At 29.5% G+C, this 21,945-nt stretch overlaps 2 protein-coding genes and 1 non-coding gene across 3 annotated transcripts; 2 read left to right on the forward strand and 1 right to left on the reverse strand.

Annotated features, from left to right (window-relative positions):
• Positions 1-573: 573 nt before the first annotated feature.
• LOC113856778 lies at positions 574-679 on the reverse strand. The gene has a single exon (XR_003503011.1). It is a non-coding gene; the product is annotated as a small nucleolar RNA R71 (small nucleolar RNA).
• Positions 680-890: 211 nt separating this feature from the next.
• LOC113855611 lies at positions 891-2,367 on the forward strand. Its single transcript, XM_027487241.1, has 3 exons — positions 891-1,070; positions 1,423-1,784; positions 1,893-2,367. The coding sequence occupies exons 1-3, from the start codon at positions 891-893 to the stop codon at positions 2,365-2,367; spliced, it is 1,017 nt and encodes a 338-aa protein (XP_027343042.1).
• An 11,456-nt stretch (positions 2,368-13,823) lies between these two features.
• LOC113853813 (vicianin hydrolase-like) lies at positions 13,824-17,959 on the forward strand. Its single transcript, XM_027484460.1, has 13 exons — positions 13,824-13,994; positions 14,133-14,202; positions 14,286-14,344; positions 14,445-14,520; positions 14,608-14,679; positions 15,387-15,474; positions 15,552-15,804; positions 15,882-15,997; positions 16,433-16,647; positions 16,751-16,782; positions 17,197-17,299; positions 17,550-17,658; positions 17,791-17,959. Exons 1-13 carry the CDS (start codon positions 13,824-13,826, stop codon positions 17,957-17,959), a joined length of 1,533 nt encoding a protein of 510 aa, XP_027340261.1.
• Positions 17,960-21,945: the final 3,986 nt, after the last annotated feature.

Below are 21,945 nucleotides of genomic sequence, written 5' to 3' on the forward strand. Positions count from 1 at the left end.
TCTTTGTGAGTGTATATCTTACTATTGAATTTTAGTTTAACTTGTTAATTTTGATTTGTATATGCGAGGGAAAAACAAAAATAAAGCCACTTTGGTATTTGATCTAGACATAAACCAAACTCTAAGGAGGTTAAGAAGTGAAGCAAGATTTAAGCAAATTCAAAGAGAGGAACACAAAAGTTCTACACCTCCACCTCAACCTAGTCAGATTCCAACACTAGGGGATTATGCAGTTTCTAATATCCAGGGATTCAGTTCTTCTATTCTAAGACCTACAATTCAGGCCAACCACTTTGAGATAAAACCTGCACTTCTAAATATGGTACAACAAGACCAATTTGCTGGACACCATTCAGAAGATCCAAACTGCAAATCTCTAATTTCTTGCAACTTTTTGACTCAATCAGAATCAATGGGGGAAGTGAGGATGCAATCAGAATTAGATTATTCCCATTCTCATTGAGGGGTAAAGCCAAGTGCTGGCTTCAAGCCTAGCCACAAGGGAGTATATCAACATGGACTGATTTGGTGAACAAGTTCTTAATCAAGTATTTTTCTCCTTCAAAAGTTGCAAAAATCAGAGGGGAGATTACATTTTTTGTTCAGCAAGATGGAGAGCCTTTGTCTGAGGCATGGAAAGATACAAGGAGTTATTGAGGAAGTGTCCCCATCACTGCATACCTGAATGGATGCAGCGTAAAACATTTTACAATGGAATGACTGCAACAACAAAAACAATGATACATACAGCAGCTGGTGGTTCATTGAGTTCAAAGACTTTGGAAGAAGCTCAGCAAATCATATAAATGATGGCATCTTCGATGTATCAAAATATGAATGAAAGACAAGTTTCAAGGAGAGGAGGATATGATGTAAAATCCATAAAAGCCATGTTTGCTCAAAATCAACTTCAGAATCAACAATTTTCTGAACAGCTTGCTGCCTTGACTCAACAAATAAGTAACATGCAGACTGGTGTGGTTCAAAATTCACAACTGAGTTGTGATTTCTGTGGTGGCAACCATGTGAATGGAGCTTGTGATCCCACAGTTATAGAAAAACCTGATCAAGTCAACTATATGGGCAATTATGAAAAGACCACAACAACCATATCCACCTAGTTTCCAGTTAAATAACAATAAAGGACAACAATTTTCTAAGTGGAATCCACAAAATTCTACTGCAAGAGGAAATACAGCTACTGTACCTTTCCAAAGTGTAGCTCCTCAAGTTCAGCAACAATATTTTCAAGGAAGTTCTTCTGCATAATTTCAGAAAAACCAAGGGTATTTAAATTCAAGACCCTTGAGTGAAAAAGTGAATGGAATTGAAGAGACACTGCTGCAGTTTATGAAGGTGACAGAAACTAATTTCAAAAATTAAGAAAGTTCTATAAAGAAGCTTGAAACACAAATTGGGCAGTTGGATGAGAAACTTGCAAATAGAGATGAAGGAAGGTTCCCTAGTAGCATAATAGTGAATCCAAAGGAGCAATGCCAAGCTATAACCACTAGAAGTGGAGCAGTAGTTTCCAGCCCAAGAAAGAAAGATGAAGCCACCAATTCGAAGGAAGAAAGTGAGCTGAAACAAGAAGATTTTGAAAGTGGGAAATATACTATGTTAAAGAGAGGAGAAGATGAAGAAAATTGCAAAAACAAGCAAGAAAAAAGGGGCAAGAAGCAGAGATTTAAGCAGGCCTGCAAACCTATTAATGAAGAGCAGTATAAGAGATTATCTTTTCCAAAAAGAGTACAAGATCCTAGACAAGAAAAGCAGTTTGAAAGGTTCATTGATGTGTTCAAGAAGCTTCAAATTAATATACCATTTGCAGAGGCATTAGAACAAATGCCTTCATATGCAAAGTTTATGAAAGAGCTATTGTCTAAAAAGAGGAAGCTGGACATGGAAAAATTGGTACCACTCACTGAAGAGTGCAGTGCCATTTTGCAGAGAAAACTGCCTCAAAAGTTGAAGGATCCAGGGTCATTTAGCATACCGTGCTCTATTGGAAACTGCACAATAGGAAAAGCTCTTTGTGACTTGGGAGCAAGCATAAATTTAATGCCTTTAGCCATTATGAAGAAGCTGGGAATTGAAGAGGTAAACCCAACAGGGATAACACTTCAACTTGCAGACAGATCTTATACATATCCCTATAGAGTAGTGGAAGACATTTTAGTCAAGGTAGACAAGTTTATATTCCCTGCATATTTTGTTATACTTGATATGGAGGTAGATGCGGATATCCCTCTCATATTAGGAAGGCCATTCTTAGCCACAGGGAGAGCTTTGAAAGATGAGCAGTACAAGAGGAGAAAGTCATTTTTAATGTATTTGAAGCCATCAAACATCCAAGTGATGATATGATCTGCATGAAGATTGATGTAATAGATGCTGTGATACCAGATTCCTTGGAGAAATTTGATGAAAGTGCAGTTTTGGAAAACACATTTTGCTGCAGGAAGTGAAATACTGCATTCTGCAATTAGATTCCCTTCCCTGTGGAGACGATACTTGGATCTTAATTTTAGGTGTACTTGCAGGTTAAGACAATACATGTTGAGTCACATGACTTAGTTAGTGTCAAAAATGAATCCAATTAAATTCATCTTTGAGAAATCAGCCCTTATTGGAAGGATTGCTCGTTAGTAGGTCCTATTGTCAGAATATGATAGTGTATGTTACTCTAAAAGCAATCAGGGTAGCGCTCTCACAGATTTTCAAGCTTATCAACTGATGAATAATTATCAGTCAATACAGTACGAATTTCTTGATGAAAATATAAAGGCGTTGTTTAATGAGAAAGAATCTTCAACAAAAGATAAATGGACCATGATGTTGATGGTGCTTCTAATGCACTTGGATACATAATTTGTGTTATACTGATTTCTCCAGAGAAGCAATATATCACAATCACAGCTAGATTACCATTTGATTGTACGAATAATGTAGCTAAATATAAAGCATGTGCTATGGGAATTCAACCAGTTATAGAGTCAAAGATTAAAATCCTCGAGGTGTATGATGACTCAGCTTTGGTCGTCCACCAGCTGAAAGGTGAATGTGAGACTTGAGATGCAAAATTGATCCCTTATCAAGCCTATATCAAAGAATTGGTGGAGTATTTTGATGAAATTACTTTCCAGTACATTCCTCATGAAGAGAATCAATTGGTTGATGCTTTATCCACTTTGTCATCAATGTTTGTAGTAAGTTAGAAAGAAGACATGCCACTTATAAAGATGTAACAACTTGGTCATCCTGCCTATTGTCAAATAATTGAAGAAGAATCAGATGATAAACCTTAGTATCATGACATTAAGAGTTACCTAAAACACCAAGAATACCTATTAAATGTTGCTGATAATGACAAAAGAACACTGAGGAGATTAACAATGAGTTTCTTCATAAATAGAGATGTACTCTATAAAAGGAATAATGATATGGTTTTGTTCAGATGTGTGGATGCTTTAAAAGTGCGAAAAATCATAAAAGAGATTCATGAAGGTTCATTTAGGACTCATGCCAATGGACATGCCATGGCAAAGAAGATTCTAAGGGTTAGATATTATTGGTTGACAATGGAGGCGAATTGCTTTCATTATGCGAAGACATGTCATAAATGTCAAACATATGCTGACAATATTAATATTCCCTCAACAACTCTAAATGTCTTATAATCGCCCTGACCTTTCTCAATGTGGGGAATTGACGTTATTGGACCCATTGAACCTAAGGCCTCTCTAATGGTCATCGCTTCATTCTAGCTGCTATTGACTATTTAATAAAATGGGTTGAGGCTGCCTCATATGCTAGTGTGACTCAAAATGTGGTGGTGAGATTCATCAAAAAGGATTCGATAGGTCGATATGGCCTCCTAAGCAAGTTAATAACAGACAATGACACTAATTTGAATAATAAAATGATGAAAGAATTATGTGATAATTCAAAGATTCAACATCATAATTCCTTCCCTTATCGCCCAAAGATGAATGGAGCGGACGAAGCAGCCAATAAAAATATTAAGAAGATCATTCAAAAAATGGTGATGACATACAAGGATTGGCATAAAATGCTGCCATTTGCCTTACATGGATATCAAGCTTTGATTCATACCTTAACTAGGGCAATTCCAAACTCTTTGGTATATGGAATGGAAGCAGTACTTCCTATTAAGGTTGAAATTCCCTCTTTAAGAGTAATGATGGAGACCAAATTGGAGGAGGTAGAATGAGTTCAATCTCGTTTTGATCAATTGAATCTCATTGAAGGAAAACGGTTGAATGGGTTATGTCACGGTCAACTATACCAAAGAAGGATGAAAAAGGCTTTTGATAAAAAGGTTCATACAAGAGAATTTAGTGAGAGAGATATAGTGCTCAAAAAGATTTTGCCAACACATAAAGATTATCGTGGCAAGTGGTCTCCAAATTATGAAGGACCCTACGTGGTGAAAAAGGCTTTCTTAGGAGGAGCTTTAATCCTCATAAACATGGATGGACAAAATCATCCAAACCCCATCAATTCTAATGCTGTCAAAAAATACTATGCTTAAAAGTAATTTAAAAAAGAAAAAGAAAACAACTTGCTAGGTTGAAAACCCAAAAAAATGACCTAGGCAAAAATTAGAGCGATTAGTGAGTTGAAAACTCAAAAGAGCGTCTCAAACAAAAATTAAGGTTAAATAAATTTTACTGAACTGAAAACCTAAAAGTGCGGTTCAAAAGGTACATTAGATTTCAGTTGCAAGAAAGCGCTTCAAATTAAATATGATGAACTAGAACACTAAAACTAGGGCAATTTTGAGAGGTTCAAGTTGAATCAAATGTGAGATGAATTCAAAATATCATACTGGGGCAATTTTATTTGCCAGTTTTACTAATGGATGATTGATTTACATGAGAGACTAGCACTGTTCATCTAGAAGACGTCACTTAATCGGCATAATACTTCACTATTTTTATGGTCATTCTAATCCTTTATTTGATGTATTTATTTATTTATTTATTTCGTTACTCATGTCATAAGCCTTCTTTGTAAGATCACCGTTTCTTTATTATAGAGATCCTGTTTTTTGAAAAAATTTGTCCTGGCTTTTGTCACCTCTCGTTCAATTTTTACACCACTTTCTTAATTTGTTTACTTAAACTCTTTAATAGCATTAATCAATGATTTTATTGTCATTCCAGTAATTATATACTAAAGGAAGCATATAAATTGTTAAAAGAGTAACAAAAAAATACAATTACAATAATAGGCTCTAAAAATTCATACAATGAGTTGATGAATTTCCTAATAAGTTTAGCGTGATAGAAGAGGTTAACTCCTCATGACAATTCAAAAATAAATGGCAATCCAATTTGATTAATGCTTCACTCAACTCAAACTTCATAAAAGAATTGATCCTGATCAAAAAGCCTACTCGTTCATGAACCTTGAGAAGCATGTTATAATAAGGTTGAAAAGTAGAATCCTCGAAAAAAAAAAGGTTTGTTTTGATTTAATGTCTCATCATAGCATTTGACTTCATCATGCAATAACTTCATTCCAAGTGTTAACATTCATCCAATTTGTGCAATCATATCATTACATTAGCATGTATGTGTTTTTATCTATTGTCACCTTTTGAAGTTTAATTTAAATTCATTATTTGCCTTACAACCTTTATTTTTAGTCCATGTCTAAGATTTGACTGAGTATTTTACCTTTCATCAAAATTTAGAAACCAGTTGATCTCTTTACTTTCCTGTCTCACTCTTACTGTTAAGGTGTCTAGAGGCTAACTGACCTTTTTTATTTTTTCTGTTAGACTCAAAACCTGATTGGTTTTCTTTATCTTTTTTGTGAAAATCTCTTTACCTTTCGGTCAAAGCCCAGAATCTGACTAGTACATTTCACTTTTTTGTCAAAGTCCAGAACCTGACTGTCACCTTTCTGTCAGGCTAGAGACTTATTATTGAGTAATCTATAATATTTTATACTTGTTCAATGTTAATTGAAGGATTATTTGGTATTGGAATAGATTTAGATGGAGTTTGAAATTATTTATATATTTAAAAAAAAAAAAAACTGAACAGTACCGTATGAATAGTGTCGGATGAACAGTAAAACCGCCTATGAACAGTACAAACCGTGTATGAACAGTGCAAACCGCGTATGAACAGTGAAAACCGCGTATGTACAGTGACTGCTGACGTCATCAGTGACATCATCATGACGTCATGGCTGACGTCACATACGCGTACAGTGCGTGTACAGTACGCGTGCACAGTATTTTCCGGCATGAATAGTGCCCTGAACAGTGTTTCCGGCGTGAACAGTAAGGCGGTGAACAGTGTTTCCGGCAGTGAACAGTAAATTTCAAAAATTTTCTATAAAAAGGGGGCTTCACACGAAATTTTCATTTCTTCACCCCTATCCAAGGTTCTCAAAGGTTCTAAGGCCAAAAACTACCATTTCTCTCATACTAAACCTTCCTAAACTTAGATTTCTCGCCAGATCTGAGATCCTACGTTTATTCTGAAGGATTTGAAGTAAGTTTCTTTAAGTTTGAAGTTAGATTTACCATTCGTTTCTCTTCTCCTTCTCTTTCTCATAGAAGTTCATGGTGTTCTTAGGAGAAACTTCGTTCTAAAGCCGAATCTTCGGTGAATCTTGCATTAAAACAAGTAATATTCGGTAGATCTAGTGTGAATCATCTTTCTGAGGTAAGGGGAGTTTACTTTAACCTATGAACTACGTTTTGAACGGTTTAATATGCTATTTCAAGATGTTTTGATATGATTTTGTTAGATATTTTGAATAAAAGCTATTTTCTAAGCTGTAACTGCTGTTAATTGATTTAAAATGCTGAGATTTTGGCTGATCTATTATAAAATTGCTTTAGTTGAGCTGTTAAAATAACTTTGGCGGTATGCATCATGCTGAGATATATATTTTGCATCTTTATAGAGCCGAGTTACATGTTTAGGTGGGTAGACATGTAACGGTAAGTTCATGCTGAGCTACTGTGCTGTGCTGTCTGGATCCAGATACCGGAATGGGTCGCTCCCGAACCGGCTCGGTTCCTTCTGGATTACTTAGGCTGTGACACCAGTTGGAAACCGTTTTCATGCTGAGCATTAGATGGGCTGGAAATGCATGGGATTATTGCTGTGAGAAATATTTTGCTCTATATATATGATTTTATTTTAAGTTTAGTAAGCTCACCCTTGCATTTCTTTCTATGTCGTTGTGTGCGTGTGTACTGCGATGATCGTACGGTGGTACGTAAGCAGATGTAGCAGGTGTTGCATCCACTTCACAGGCTGAGGGGCCAGTGAAGAAATGATTGAAGTTGGGGTCGAGTAATAGTGCATCAAAGTCCTTTTCCTTATATTTTGAGACCTCATGTAGAGGGTGCTACGTAGTATAATTTTGGGTATTTTGAATATTATGAACTAAATGTAATATTGTGTTATTTTATTGAATATTTGTTGTAAGAAACTCTGTTTTATTTTGAATGAGAAAAGAATTTCATACTTATATTCTCTATACTTTATTTATTTTAAATAAGTTTGTGATGTAGAAACAATGTTCTCGGTTCCTTATAAAAGGGGTCGTGATACTTTCACTTTTCTGTCAAAGGCCAAAACCTAACTGACACCTTTCACTTTTCTATCAAAGTCCATAATTTGACTAGTTACCTTTCACTTTTCTATCAAAGTCCTTTAAAAGGTGACACTTAGGTGCCAGTTATATTATATTAGTATCTTATATATGTATATATAATAAGGATGATGTGATGTGGGATAAAAAAACCCTTCAAGCTCATTCAATTGAAAGTAATATACAATGACAATTTGATTTGATAAAATGTGGCTCAAGGCTCGGTGCATTGGTTCACGATTTTTTTTAATGAAATATTTGAGTTATACAATTCAAATCTACCCAACATAAGAATGATTTATCCTAGCCTTATTCAAAAATATTTGATAAAAAATAATAAAAAATAATCTTTTTCTTCTTTTTTTATTTTTTTACAGTGCTTATTTTATTTTTTTTTACCTACTTTTAGTGAAAATCCTATACTCATTTTTTTATTTTTTTATTTTTAGCTCTTTCAATAATAATAAAAGGTTTTGAATTAATTGAAATATAGTGTTAATTTTCTTTCATTTAATTATATTATATTTTATTTGTATTTTTATTTGCAAAAGTTATTTCTTTTTATCAAGAATAATATGAGATAAGTAGTATAAATATAAAAAAAAAATCATACAATAATTTCCATGTCGTTTATATTTAATTTGTTTATTTTAGGGTTATTTTCTTTTATTGTATTATCAATTTTCAATGTTAGTACAATTTTGTTTATATTCATTTGTATATAATCCCTCTACTATAACGTGTTATAATTGTTAATACCTATTTTATCAATGTTTTGTGTAATATAAATTTAGGCTTAATTATGTTTTTGTCCCTATAAATATAGGTCTTTTTGTGATTAGTCTTTACAAATATTTTTGTTAGAAAGTGATCCTTTTAAAGTTGGTAATTTAGGAAGTGGTCCATGTGACACCATGTTATATGCCATGTCATTTAAATTTATTTTTTATTGATTAAAATAAATATTTAAAAAAATATCCTTAAACATGTTTTATATATTTGCAAAACAGACTTCTTCTTCCTCTCCAAACTTTTCTCCCTCAATATCGGCAACTCCACTTCTAATTCACCCCAACCTTAACTCTCATCCCTTCCTCCAACTCCTCCCCCACCTCCACTCCAAACCTCCACCTTCCTCACCCCAACTCCAACCTCCATTCTCACCCCTTCTTCCAACTCCTCCTCCACCCCCACTTCCCCCCCTCTCCCACCCCACCCACATCCCCTTTCCGACACCCTTTCTCTTGTTCTCATTCCTACTTCTTCCGTGGTTTAAGTGAAATTATGGTGGAACACTACTAAATACCCTGGCAACTAAATCAAGTGCCTTATAGTTACAAAAACAAACGTTTATTTAAAGACTTTGGCAAAAATTTAGTGTGTTAGTTTTTGTCTCAAACCATCTAAAGGTACCTCTTTTCCATAAAACATATGTGTGCTTCTCCTATTAGATGCATTGAAAAACATGCAAACATAAAGTAAAAACCAAACACAAGTTTATTACTCATACAAGTTAAAGTTAAATAAAACTAATGATTTTAACTTATTAAACATTTTTAATCTGAAACATATTTTATTAATATATATATATATATATATATATATATATATATATATATATATTATAACAACCGTTAAATATCGTACTTGTAGCTGCAATCATAACCATTGTTTACAAATATTCAAATGTTCTTTTCCTCATTTCTACTCTTTTTGTCATTTAAGAAGGGATGCTAGAAATGGGGAAAGGGGGAGGTTGGGGTTGAGGAGGAATTAGAGAAAGGAGTGAGAATGGAAGTTAGAGTTGGGGTAAGGAAGGTAGAGGTTTGGAGTGGAGATAGGGGAGGAGTTGGAGGAAGGGATGAGAGTAGAGGTTGGGGTGGATTGGAAGTGGGTTGCCGGTATTGAGGGAGAAAAGTTTGGTGAGGAAGAAGAAACATTTTTTGTAAATATATAAAACATGTTTAAGGATTCTTTTTGTAAATATTTATTTTAATCAATAAAAAAATTTAAATGACATGGCATATAACGTGGTGTCACATAATGTGGTGTCACATGGAGTGCTGTTAGCCAGCTCAACACTTAACAAAGAAAGGGTTAACGGTAAGGACCAATTTCTAAATTACCAAATTTAAAAGGATCACTTCCTAACAAAAATATTTGTAGGAACTAATCATAAAAAGACCTATATTTATAGTAACCAAAAACATAATTAAGCCATAAATTTATAATATGTTATGCTTAATTAATTGGGTAATTATCTTAATAACCAAGTAAGAAGCATTTTTCTCTTTTTTTAATAATATACTAATTGATAAATTTAAGTTGAAGTTATTTTTATTAATACAACGATTTATAATGCTAATGTGTAGCGATTCTACCTTTATGCATTATAAATTGTCAAAACTTAAGTGTATCAATGTTACCTTAGGTTTTATACACCATCAATATATTAAAACAATTTTATCTGATTTCTAAAACTAATCAATTTTATTGTTTTATTTAATTAAAATCTATCATTTATAATATTTTCATCATATTAATGTAATAATTTAAAGTGTTATTGTATAGCGTCTCTACCTTTATACGCTTTAAATCGTTAAGACTTATATGTATCAATATTACCTTAGGTCTTATGCAATATAAATTTATTAAACGAAGTTTTAATCTTTTTAATCAATTAAATATATTTATTCCTTTCATTAAATAAAAATAATTTTATTTTATTTTTAATTTTCTTAAGTCATATTTCTAATTTTGATAAATTAAATAACAAAATATTTTATTACGTAATTTTATTATAAATTTTTTTAATATTGATGTGTAATTTACATTGTTTTCGATTATCCAATAAATCATAAGATTTATGTATAGCTTATCTTATCTTAAATTCTCTTTTAATATGAATCGTCAAATTTAAATAAATTCAGACTTTTATTTATTTATTTGTAAATATTTTTATTCTATTTTAACGATTTGCAATGTAGTTGTATGATCTCTCTTGGTCTTCTATATTGTTTATTGTAGGATACATGTATAACTGCATTATCTTGTATCTTAAATATTATAATATTATGAAAAATTATTTTAAATCTCAAAATAAACTTTCTTTTACTAAACTTAATTATTATAAACCAACTTCAAAATTTGTAAGACAAAACTACATGGCTTTGAGTTTCTCATTGTACCTAAGGATACGTAGGAGCACAAATCATACCGTCAAGTCAAAATAATTTTTAAAATAATTTTCTTTCTTTCTTTTAAGATACCGAGTTAACATTTCAATAAATAATTTTTTCTTCTAAAATATAAATAATTAATGTTTAGGAGTTAAATAAATATTTTTTAAAATTAAAATAAATTTGCACAATTAATTTAAGGTAACCGTTATGACTCTAGACTTCATTTTTTGTTTAAAAAATTATATTATTTTATATATTTTTTCAAGATTTTCTTAAAATAAACTTTGGTAGCAACTCATTTATTTTTCAGAAAAATATTTTTATTCTTAAAAAGTGTTTTTCTTAAACATGTATTTGCCGTACCATCCCGACCACCTAGTTACAACATATATAAATTAATAAATAAATTTGAAAAATTCATATTTATACTTTTTTGTTATTATTATTATACTTGTAGTTGCTATTAAAAAATGTATATTTTTATATTTTAAAAATAATTTTTATAATATAGGAGCATACATATTATTAGAATAGTCATAGTTAAATAATAAAATTGAGAAAAGTATATACTTTTAATTTTCTTTAAACTTATTTATATTAAAATTGATGAATATATATAAAATTAATACATTAATATTAAAAAAAAAAGCATGTGTATTACATTGAGTCTAAATTATAGTTATATTTATATTTTATTTTTATTATGAAAATTATTTATTAATAAAATATTAATGGTTAATTTTAAATTTTATATAAAAATAAATAAATAAATCTATTATCAAAAATAGTAAAATCAAATATAGATTTTAAATCTCAAAATTTTAAAAATAAAAACTATTTTCAAAAAATAAAAAATGAAATGTTTCTGAAACAAGTAGACCCTAATATAGCCTAAAATGATCAAAGATAAAAAAATAAAAAAATAAAAAAAACAATCCTATAAAATAATTTAAGATACTTTAAAACATTTAAAAATATAATTAAGACAACTGTGAAATTTATTACATTGTTTTTAACAATGACGAATATCTCTTAAAAATACTTAAATTTTGTATAGAAAATCCCACAAAATCAGATAAAGAAGGAAAATGTTTTGCAGCTTAAATGGAAGGAGTTGGAAGTCAACCTGAGAAGTTATCGTCACTTTTATGTGGTTAAGGCATCGTCCACTCATGGCAGGTATTAACTGCTACATCGCATGGGCAAAGTGCAGGGCATTCATTATATACGAACAACTCAGATTTTTTTCAATTTAATTTAATAAAAAATTAGATTCTATGTCGTGTGCAATGCATGGATTTCTAAATATATAATATTATTTTTATTATTTCTTACGTATAATTTATCAATATAATATATTTAAATTAATATATATTTACAAAAAATTATCATAATTTATTTAAAATAGTAAATTTTATTCACTTAATATTAATTTAATATTTAATTATTTATGATATTAAAATTTAATTTATGAATCTTATTTATACGTATTATATTTTTTCATTTTATAAATCTTATTTATAAACATTAATTAACAAAAAGCAATACGTTTACCTATTTTCTCAAATTTATATTAGTGTTATAATTTCTTATTAATGTATAGCGAAAGAAAATTATTAAATCTAATCCTCAAATTGTCATTATGTTAAGTTATTTGTGAAAATTTGAGCGAAATTTTTATTTACAGATGAGTAAATAAATCATTATTGACCCATTACTGTTATTTTGTTATTTTTTAAAAATATTTTATCATTTAAAAATTAATATTTATAAAAAAATTAAAATATTATTTTAAAATTTTAATAGTTAATTTTTTTATTTTCTAATTTAAAAATAATGATGAGTTGGACTGTAGCTCATCACTCAACAGAAGATAATTGAAAGTAAAAATTAATTTTAAATATTTTAAAAATTAAAATAAATTTTTAATAAAACTTTTTTAAAAACTAATTTTAAAAGATGTTATTTTTATATGAACTAAAAATATAATTAAGTAGTCAATTTTATCTCAATTAGTTTTACTAATGGAAGGGTCTTGTTTTATAAAATAAAGGGAATGAAAACTATTTGTTTTCTTAAAAAGCAAATTGGTCTTAGACTAATGGGGAAATCAGAGTTGGCCTCAGAAAAGGAAGAGGAAATGGAGCACAACAAAATGCAATCAAACTAAAATAAGCAAAAGTATCAAAATAAGTTAATAATTAATATATTTAAAATTAAATTTTTATTTCTTATAATTAAAAAACAATATTAATGGGTTTTTAATTATAATAAGATAAAAAAAATAGTAGATTTTAACTGTAGACTAAGATGCATTTTTTATGTATAAGAAAGTTTAAATTTATTTTTATCTTTATATTTTTTTTGTAAGATTTTGATTTTAGTCGGTGTAATTTATTTTTGTTTTATTTTCGTCTTTAAATTCTTCAATATTAGTCACTATTGAGAAGGTGAATCAACAAAAATTTGACACATAATTTTTAGCTAGTTAGATCGTCATCAGAAACAAAAAGTGTTGAATTTTAAAAAATTAGAAATTAAAATCAAACAATCAAATTTATAACAGTCAAATTTCACAAAAATATAAAAATTTAAAATAAAAACAAAAAAAAAGGCAATGTTAACAAAACATAATAATTAAGTAATTTCTACATTATCTAATAAATTAAAAAGACATTATGTGGAACAATTATAATCACTGATAATTTTTATATTAATTATACATAAAATTAATAATAAGAGTAAGTGATCTATTTTAAAAAATATATATCTTTTAATTTTTAAAATATTAAAAAATTATAAATTTCAATCTAAAAAAAGAACCGTAATAAGCACTTAATAATTAAACCTTCTTTCATAATTTTAATGTTAAATAAAAATTTGTGATTTTCAATTTAAAAATGTTTGGAGGATGGATAGATAAACAATAAATTATAGTGTAATTTGGTGTTTAAATAGGGAGCATTCCCCATAGTTATGGACATCGAAGCAGGGATGAGAGTTTCAAGATCCTCCCTCCTTTGCCTCTTATCTCTGCTAACCCTTTTGGCCGGTGGCATTGAAAGTGCATCGGGAAGCGTGCAGCCAAGCCACTACGCTACACCATTCAATAGGAGTCTTTTTCCTTCTGGTTTTGTGTTTGGAATAGGCTCTTCTGCTTACCAGGTTCTAATAATCATCCTCCACAATCATACTATACAAATTATGGACTTGGGAACAATTTTTACTTTCAATTTTATGCTTGGCACATAGTAAGCACATTGATATGCATCTCCTATTTCCGTTGTTTTGTTAATTACACAGGCCGAAGGAGCAGCAAATGTAGATGGCAGGGGACCAAGCATATGGGACACTTTCACTAAACAACGTCCTGGTAACTCTCTGAGTGTCACTCTTTCACTTTTCATTGGAAAAGAATGTAGAATAATATGTCATTGTACTTTGTGGACTGAGCAGACAAGATTTGGGATCATAGCAATGGTAATGTAGCAGCTGATTTTTATCATCGCTACAAGGTGGTTACAAATTTTACCAATTTTAATCTTAGTTCTTTATGGAAAATAAATAATATATATTGAATAAGTAAATTAAACTCCCAATAATACAATTTTGCAGAGTGACATAAAGGTGGTGAAAGAAATTGGGCTAGATTCATTCAGATTCTCCATCTCATGGTCAAGGATATTCCCTAGTAAGATGATCCTATGTTGATGTACAAGTCTTAAGCACGTTACCTTATGGGGCAAATCGTTTCTAAATATTCAATAATTTGCTGCAGAGGGCAAGGGAGAAGTCAATACCTTAGGTGTTCAATTCTACAACAATCTCATTAATGAGATCCTATCAAATGGTGAAATCTCCTGACTTTATAAAATTATATTCACAAGTAATTGTGTATCATGAAACCATGTTATCCTAATTACGATTAAACTATAAAATTAAGTTTACATATTTGTATTAATATTATGATCTAGTTTTTTTAGTCTTTTTTTGTTTTCTTGATTTTATGATAATTTTTATGTATTTATTGTTTAAAAATATACTTAATATATGATTTATTTTTAAAATAATGAGATTGTACAGCAAAAAGATAAGAGTGAATTAATGGATAAGAATGGACAGCCAGATTTGGTAGAGCAAAAATGATCTCCTCTCCTTGGGATATGTCAACGGAACCAAACTAATAATATATTACTCATATACTATCTATTAAAATTATGGAGTATGTAACGAATCATGGATATCTATATATATTTAAGAATTTTAAAAATAAAAACTAAAATATCATATGATATAATATTATGTAATATCACTATAGGTTAACATATAGAAAATTATATTTATGTATAGACATTTTTTACATCTTTATTTTCTCCCATTGATATCCATAATATTTTGGCCTTTTTTGTTTTATAAATATAATTAAAATCAATTCTTATATCCTTTTTTACAAACACTTTATTTTATACTTTTAAAGAAAAAAATATTTATTTTAATAATAATATATGAATCAGATAAATTTATATACATTTAACACTTTGGCTAATTTTGGGACAGGTTTGATACCTTTTGCCACCCTCTTTCACTGGGACCTCCCACAAGCTCTTGAAGATGAATATGGAGGATTTCTTAGTCCTAAAATAGTGTAACACTCAATTGCCAAATTAAACATAAATTATTTCCTAAGAAAAAATATTGATTTATATTTTGATGGATAAATAGAGGGGATTTTGGTGACTATGCTGAGTTCTGCTTCAAGACCTTCGGTGACCGAGTGAAGCATTGGGTCACTCTAAATGAACCCTATTCCTTTAGCATCAATGGCTACCATAGTGGCACATTTGCACCAGGTCGATGTTCTAACTACGTTGGAAATTGCACTGCCGGTGACTCAGCCACTGAACCTTACATTGTTGCCCACCACTTAATACTTGCTCATGGAGCAGCAGCAACGTTGTACAAGAAGAAATACCAGGTTGGCTTCAAAAACATAATCACCAAATGAATAGTATTTTGGATCGAAATTTGAGGAAATTTATTGTTTTCCGTTAGGCTCATCAAAAAGGACAACTTGGAATCACCTTAGTGACTCACTTCTTCGAACCAAAATCTAATAATGTTGCTGATCGCGAGGCTGCAAGTCGAGCTTTAGACTTTTTTTTCGGATGGTAAGTATTTCTCATCATATTTGCTAAGTTTTCAAAGTATAAATTTTATTTTAAAAACTCAGTATAATATATTTGAGAGGAAGTTTAAAAGGTTTTATTTGTTCTCGATTCAGCATTGTAGGTTAAGTAAGTATTAATAATATAATTATGCACATATTGGGTAGTAAGTAAATAATTCAACTCATTATGGATCACTCTAATAAAAAATCAATAATAAATATCCATTAGTATCATAATATTAATGTTTGTGATCTATATTATTTATTAATTCAAAGCTATTTTAATCATTAAATGATGTTAATTTAAAAAATAATTAAGAAAACTTAATAATATTATTATAAAGTGAAAAAGTACAAGGGAATTGAACTTGGACCAGGTTGCTTATCTAAGAAATTTTATTTATACAAATTTGGTTGAACAAATTGACTTTTGCAGGTTTGCTCATCCCATTACATACGGTGACTATCCTCAGAGTATGAGATCTTTAGTGGGTTATAGACTCCCCAAGTTCACAAAAGCTCAATCTGAAAATCTCAAAGGTTCCTATGATTTTCTTGGTGTGAATTACTACACCACATATTTCGCAGAAAATGCTGCTCCAACAAGCACCAACAAGACCTATCAAACAGATATGCAAGCCACTCTTAGTCGTAAGTAGTACATTTGAGGGGGAAAATCAAGTAAAATCAGCCATAATTAACCCACTAATTTTGGCAATAACATCACACTTAACCAATTTTCTCTTGATTGCAGCGGTGAGGAATGGCCTAGCAATTGGCACACCGGTATAATATTTTTTACATGGATCCTTTTGTGCTTCAATTTTTTCACACCACATAAATGGTATTTTCTATATATATTAATAAAATTGCAAACCAAATGTTAGCTAAGTAAATCATGCAATAGATATGAAATAGCGTTTAATTTTCAATTCTGAATGCAGTCACGGTTGTGTCATAACCCTTGATAATACCAAAGTTAGTATTATTTCAATAATACATATGATAGAAGTTAGTATTAAAAATGATTACACATTACTGAATTTTGAACAACAATATCAAAAGTCCGAATAGTACTTTATCTAAACTTTGTCATTTTAAAAACCATAAAAATTTTAATGTTGCACACCATAATTTATAAGCAGATAACATGGTTGCCTTTCTACTAAATCTAATGAATCAAAATCTTTTGTTGTGTAGACTGCTCTGAACTGGCTCTTTGTCTATCCAAAGGGAATTCATCAGCTTATGACATACGTAAAGGATAACTTCAACAATCCACCAATGTACATAACAGAAAATGGTACATACATTATATTTTTATTTTGTTAATTAGTCAATAGAGAGGCAATATTTATATGAAAATAATCATTACATGAAATGTCTCACTCTATTTGTTTTTTAACTAGAAGTCACTCTCCATAGCTCCTCTTAATTATGCAATGAAGTGATCTGATTCTGAAGCACTTTTGAAGTCAATCAAACTAACCACAGCGCAATTGATTGTGTCATTTAGAAATTAATGTTTTTTTGTTGTCAATTTCTTTTTTCAGGCATTGCTGAAGCAAGGAATGACTCAATTTCAATCAATGAAGCCCGCAAGGACAGTATAAGGATTAAGTACCATGATGGCCATCTCAAATCCCTTCTTGAAGCGATCAAGTAAGATAAGAGTCAAAGGATTTCTCTCTAGTTTATTACTAGAAAATTTAAATTTTATTCTTGAGAACAAACATTGTTCATAACAAATTGTTGAATTATATTATGACCTTTTGATTTTTCTTTTCCTTGCAGAGATGGTGTTAACTTGAAGGGTTACTATGCATGGTCATTTTCCGATAGCTTTGAATGGGATGCTGGTTACACAGTTCGATTTGGTCTAATATATGTGGATTACAAGGACAATTTGAGAAGATATCCCAAGTACTCTGCTTTTTGGCTCCAAAAGTTCCTCCTCAAGTGAACTAAAGTTTATTTATTCCTTTGGCATGCCTAGGATTTTTCTTCATGTTTGTTCACTAGCTATTATGGTACATTACTTGCTTTGGATGTAACCAAGAAATCGTTGATATAAAATAAAGAATGCCCAATGGCATGCCGAAGTAATTAAATCAATATATCTAAATAAAATATACTTTTTGAATAATATTTAATTTTATATATAACATATATAGACACATCACACACACATTTTAAACAATGTGTGTGTATCTCTATAGTAAGATAAAAATTGATAATATATTTTACTCTTTTAATTTTTTTATTTTATTTTGGCTTTTTTTGTTTGTTTAAATTTGACTCATTTCGTCAATTTTGACAACTTTTAATAGTTAAAAATTGCGACCTTTTATTAATATAAATTTTTTATCATTACTAAAATCAATAACTTGACAAAAGAAATTTAAGTGTTCACAATTATAATATTATTTTTAATAAAAATTGTGAGCCCTCTTCCTCCCATTTTGGGGGAATTTTTTCTTTATTTGTATGGGCTCCACCCAAAAAAATCCCTCTCCCCCTCTTGTCTCTCCTTGTCCAAACCTAAAATTCCTATTTTTGTTCCTTCAATATATTCACTTATTAATTTTTAAATATATATATATAATTTTAAAAATAATTTTTCAAAGCACTTTTTACACGAAAAAAGAGATCATAAGTCTTTCAAAGAATTTCATAAAAGAAAAAAAAATGCAACTGTGAACAGTACAATTCTAATGTTCCTCAAAACAGTTCATAACATCAAGAGTAAATAAACAACTTAAATAGGGAAGACTTCCACAAAATAGTAGCTTTAACATGGCAAGTTATCTTGTTCTATCTAAAATATGTGGGTTATATTTATCCCTCATCAAACAACTGATATTTTGTACCATTCAAATGTTTTTCTTATGCTTCATCCAACTTCATCAATCAAGCAGCGGAAAGAGAAAGAAGAAAATGTTAATAATAACGACCGAAATAATAATAAATAGAGTTGAAATTAATAAAGAAAAAGACTTATTTAATTAACGTTTAAAAGTCAAAGAATAAAAATAAATAAAAATATGTTAAAAGACTAAATTAAAATAAAAAAAATTAAAAGATGAAAGCATTTCTTGTACTTTTATCTTTAAAATTTGCCATAAAAAAATACTTAAAACAACTTTTTTACAGCAACGATTTGAAAACAAGGTCGAACTAAGATATTGGAATGAGAGGGGAGAAGTAGTTGGTTCAAATCATGACCCAACAAAAACAAGTGAAAACTGGGCCACACATAGTTCATTTTGTTTCATCAAAACTCAACCCAAACGGTGCTTTGACTCAATAATCTGCTCCACACCCATTTGTTGATGCATTGCTCAAATGCTTGGTAGAGAATAGTGATCGTGTCTATTCATATAGGTGCCACACAACAACTTAAACATGGAAACAATAAAGAAAAGCCCTTCTACGTTAATGGGCTCATAGAAATTTATATGTAGCTGGAATAAAAATTGTTCATGGACATGTTTTCTCCTACAATTTGAATAGATAAAAAAATAATAATATTAGGTTTTGTTATTGGGATCGAATTGTAAAACCCAAACTTTCTGTTTATTTGGATGATACTAAAAAAAAAAAAGTATTTGGACGATGTAGTCTTTTATTAACCATATGTTCATTATCAATATCAATAATTATTAAATTTTATTTTTTAATGTATATAAATTTAAAAATACATTTATGATTATCTAATCATCGTTATTAGACCAATAAACAGTGGACAAATTCAGTTTAATGATAAATCTTATTTTAAAAATATTGTCGTTTAAACTAATTGCAATTAACAAATAAATATGTCAAAATGATCCATTGGATCCGTGATGGCCTGTTTGAATCCTAATAGACTTCTTTTATGACTAAAAGGACTTCTAGGTATGCTTTTATGACTAAAATTATGTTTGGATATATTTATTAAAAAGTAACTTAAAAGATTACTTTTATATGGAAAATTGACAAAAATAAAATTAGAGTAGAAAGTTCTTTTCACAATAATAATAATAATAATAATAATAACAACAACTTGGTGGATAGATTTGGAGGGGTGAAATAAAAAAAATTGCGTTTGGTTTTAAAATAATTTAAGAACTATTTTTAAACTTGAAATTCTTAGCTTCTCAAAATCCTTTTATTATAAAAAAAACAAATTTTTTATAATTTAATCAATTCTTCTAAAATATATCAAATTATATTTAAACTATTTTTTTTTAAAAAAAATCTTGTTATTCTAAAACTACTATGAAGCGATACAAAATTTCTCAAGAAAATATTAAATTATCAAAAATTTAAATACATATTTGGTTGAATTATCTCTAAAAAATAAATCTTTTCTTTATATGTTGAAAAATAAGTAATTATTTTTTAAATAAATTAAAATAAATATATACAGATGGAATTTTTCTATTGTGCTGACGTTGTGATTTTTTTAACAATTAAGAAAAAAATTTAAAACTGAGTTGATAATCTTAAATTTATAAAAAAAAATATTACTTTCCAAAATCACCTTGTGTTTTAAATGTCTTTTTAAGGACACATGTTTAAATGTAATTAATTTGATGTTTAGAAAGAGAGTCAATTAGTGAATCACTTTGTTTGAGCAATAATAGAGAGTGATTAAAAATTCTTTGTGAGAAAAATGGATTAGACTTCCTTTACCTTGACAAATTTGAGTTGCTTTTAGCTTATGGTTTTAGTCATACTTGTATGCTAAGTACATGGACTAAAAAGAGAAAGGGACATGGATACATGCACTCAAGAGAATGTATTTACATGAATTAGTGAAAGGAAAAGATGAGTTTTACTCTAATTGAATTGACTTGAGCACTCTTTGAAATTTGTCACTCACCATTTGATCATTTATATCTTCTCCAGGTTAAGATAATATAAGACTCCAAAAATATAAACTCATTGAAAAACCTTTCAAGTTAAATGGTGTCTTGACTTTTCACTTAATTAGGATATTTTTCTAGATTTTGCCTAAGCATCATTCTCTTGCATAGGTGCACTAATGAAACTCTACTTTTTATGTAACTTTAAGTTATTTTACATGCATCACACCAAAAAATACTTTAGATCAATTTTATATAATCTTGAAGAGTAGTTTAAATCACTTTAAAAAGCGATGTTATACAAAGTTTGATGCATGAACCGTTCTCCAAGTATTCTTAGCTACAAATGACTATTGTTTTAAATCAAATCACTATCAGTTCAACTTCTAAATCACAATGCCAAATGCAAGCCCTTGTCACCACTGCATATACCAACAACCTGAACGTGGCATCATTACAACCCAATAGCAAACTATTGTAAACCTATGTTTTACCATCACATCTCACCTGCATCCACTATTGCACTACTATTGCATCACTTCTCATCGTCACACATCCTTTCCTCACACCACCAACAACAATACCATAATGATCCATCACCATTCACCATTTTTATTATTACATCACTTCTCACAAACTTAACCACCACCATGTCCAAATTTGTTGCAAGTTCTTCACCACCATGCTTGATACAAAATTTATAGTTATTACCAACCTTTCATCATGCCAAACGCTAGTACCATGCAACCATGGACATTGCTCTCTTGATTATGAGTATAGCGGTGTCTCACCCTTATGTGTGTTATTTCTAATTTAGAAAGTTTTAGGGTAAATTTTAAATTTTTTTTTTTTGTAAAAGTGGTTGGTACTTATCGCTCCCTATACATAGAATCACTTTGCAAATAAATATTAGAAAGCAATTGTATTGTAATTGTATTGTAATTACTATCTAAAGTCACTTTAGAAAGTAATTATATGCATAACCACTCTTCAAGTAAAAGATTAAATAACAATTATGTTATTCTACTCCTGTTTTGAAAGATCTAAAATGACAGAGTGATAGGCGAACAAAACTTGATTGTAATTTTAATTAAAGTTA

The sequence above is a fragment of the Abrus precatorius genome, unplaced genomic scaffold, assembly GCF_003935025.1.
Source record: "Abrus precatorius isolate BTA unplaced genomic scaffold, Abrus_2018 Scaffold11, whole genome shotgun sequence".
Classification (NCBI taxonomy): Eukaryota; Viridiplantae; Streptophyta; class Magnoliopsida; order Fabales; family Fabaceae; genus Abrus; species Abrus precatorius.